Genomic DNA, 2,431 nt, shown 5'->3' on the forward strand with positions numbered 1-2,431 from the left:
CAGGGCTGTGTCCGGCTGCTCCGAGACAGCAACAGGTCTGTGCAATGCCACCTAGGCTACCTGCGCGCAGGCTGAAAAGGGCTTTCAGCTGGTGGAAGAAGCAGAGAAATCAGGAATCCTCATCCCCAAATCCTGCCCTGCACCTTTTGCCCCAGAGACACATTGTCCCATCATCTGCTCGGTCCCTCCGGCAAAGGCAGGACGTTCTCCAGCATCAGCGGATTTTCTTCAGATAGAGGTGGATCCCGTTCTTGGAGCGCAGGATGATCTGAGGTATTTTGCAGGGAGGTCTGGCGGGATCTGGCGAGAGCTCGAAGCGGAGCAGGGTCAGGGCCAGCGCCACCTTCATCTCGTTCATGGCGAACTGCTGCCCGATGCAGTTCCTGGGGGAAACCAGAGCAGCTCAGCCACCCCATCCATCACGGTGCTGGGCACAGATAAACCCCCGCAGCCGGATCCCAGCCCTCACACCAGCACACAACCCTTCCCTGTGCGGCTCTAAGGCAGTGTTTTGGGTGGCAAAAGCAGGGGCACGGGCTGAGCAGGGGAAATGGGGGAGAACTGGGAGTTACTGGAAATGTGTTCACTGAGCACGGAGAGGGAGGGGAGACGGGGAAGCCATAGGAGAGGCCAGCCCTGAGCTGAGGTGGTGGATCTCCAAGCTGGAGGGTCTGCAATGTGTTTGCCTTGCTGGGGGGAGAGCAGGGCGAAGGGAAGGACTGGGAGCAGGGGAGAACAGGGAAGCAAAGGATGGGGGGGTGGGATGGGGTCTCTGCATCGAGGAGAGGAGGAGAGAAGGTGAGCCCAGGATGCTGCAGGCTCCTGTGTGGTGCCAACAGGACCCTAAGCAGCTTTGGGACCTGCTTCCCTGTCCCCAAGAGGGGCCCGAAAATATTTCCTTCCCGTTGTGGCTGCTGCTACCAGAGCCCCTCTGTGGCACAAAGGCTTCTTATGTGCTCATGGGCTATTTAACGCTGCAGGGCAAGGACTTTGGGTGGAGGTCTGTGAAAGCACTCCAAGTGCCTCCCTGACAGCAATTCTAACAGCAGTACATGCTTCTTGGCCTGAGCATTTTCCAGGGATGCACATTTTCTCTCCTCACTGGTCCTCCAGTGTTCAATACACTTTACCTCATTCCAGCAGAAAAAGGCAGAAAGGCGTGAGAGTGTCTGCCAGAGATGTTCTCCGGGGAAAACCGCAAAGGGTCGAACACCTGGAAATAAACGATACACAGCAAGAAAAAGTGATTACTTAAGGAGCAAAGGTACCAATCGGTATCTTCAGAAGTGTGATACCCCATAAATTCTGAACAATCCCGTTGGAGAGAGGATTCAATTTGAGATGAACTGAAACTCATACACCAGATTCCCTTGCTTTCCACTGAGCCTGGCAGTGGTGTCGCCAAGACAAACAAGACATAGACATGATGAAAACTGGGGAGCTGGGATTCACTTTTCCACCCGCAGGCTAAGCAAAATCACCTTTCTTTTTGGTTATACAAGCTCTTCAGAGCACCTTGTCTTACTGTTTGGGCAGCACCCAGCCCTAACACTACTGCCTGACCATCCTGTGCCACAGCTGGCCGAGATTAATGCGAGGCGGTCACATCTCAGCGTGATTCCCATGGCCAAAGATGCCCAGCAGCAAGGGGGCTCTGCTCTCCTGCTAACAGGTGAAGAGGGCATTCAAAGAGGCACAGCATCAAGGGGAAAAAATCATTAGAAGGGCAAAAGAAAACTTACCGACGGGTCTTTCCATAACATGGAGTTTCTGTGAATGGCATAAATGCTTATCGCAGCGATGCTGCCTGTAAAGCAATCAAGGAGGAGAAAAGGGCTCAGTGACAAAGAAACTAAAGGAGAAGTTGCAGCCTGCTCACGTGAAGGTCTGTCTAAATCATCATGGTCTTCTCTGTCAACTGGAAACCAATGAGGGTTTTGTCACTAGCTTCAGAGGAAACTAAGCGTTTTCCAGTTGTTTAGTTGTAAGAAGGCAAACAGTGGAAATGAGGAAGGCACCAGCACCACAGGCACATCATCTCCCACTGACACCGCCTGCTGTGTGCCGAGTCAGAGAAGGAAAGTGGCAGCACATGGCAATTCCCAGGCTGCAAGTCAGGGTGGGACCAGTCCCTGTCCCCCTGCACCTGCAGTTTGCCACAATAGGCGAACCGTGGGCTCGTGCTTGGCCAGAAGGAGAAGGGGCTTTCGGCACAGGCACGGCTGCCCTGTAGCAACAGTGGCAGGAAGGACGTCAGGGGGATGCTGCTGTACAGCCCAGACCTCAGTCTGTCGATGGGATGCCAATATCTGCACAGTCCTGTCTGAATGCTTGTGCCAGTGAGGAGCAGGTCACAGGGGCAGGGCTGTCGCCTTCACTGCGGCAGGCAGCAGGGACATGGATGATGTCCGAGAGCACAATTTTCTGAAGC

The 2,431-nt window shown here is 54.2% G+C and overlaps 1 protein-coding gene across 1 annotated transcript in view; it reads right to left on the reverse strand.

Annotated features, from left to right (window-relative positions):
• Positions 1-214: 214 nt before the first annotated feature.
• LOC104468685 (cytochrome P450 4B1-like) overlaps positions 215-2,431 on the reverse strand; it is a gene marked incomplete at its 5' end in the record, with an annotated part of 3,100 nt that continues 883 nt past the window's right edge. Inside the window, 3 exons of the mRNA XM_010082906.1 lie at positions 215-383; positions 1,131-1,213; positions 1,743-1,807. Coding sequence (XP_010081208.1) covers positions 215-383; positions 1,131-1,213; positions 1,743-1,807 — 317 coding nt within the window. The remainder of the gene's footprint in view (positions 384-1,130; positions 1,214-1,742; positions 1,808-2,431) is intronic.

The sequence above is a fragment of the Pterocles gutturalis genome, unplaced genomic scaffold (assembly GCF_000699245.1).
Source record: "Pterocles gutturalis isolate BGI_N339 unplaced genomic scaffold, ASM69924v1 scaffold8870, whole genome shotgun sequence".
NCBI lineage: Eukaryota > Metazoa > Chordata > Aves > Pterocliformes > Pteroclidae > Pterocles > Pterocles gutturalis.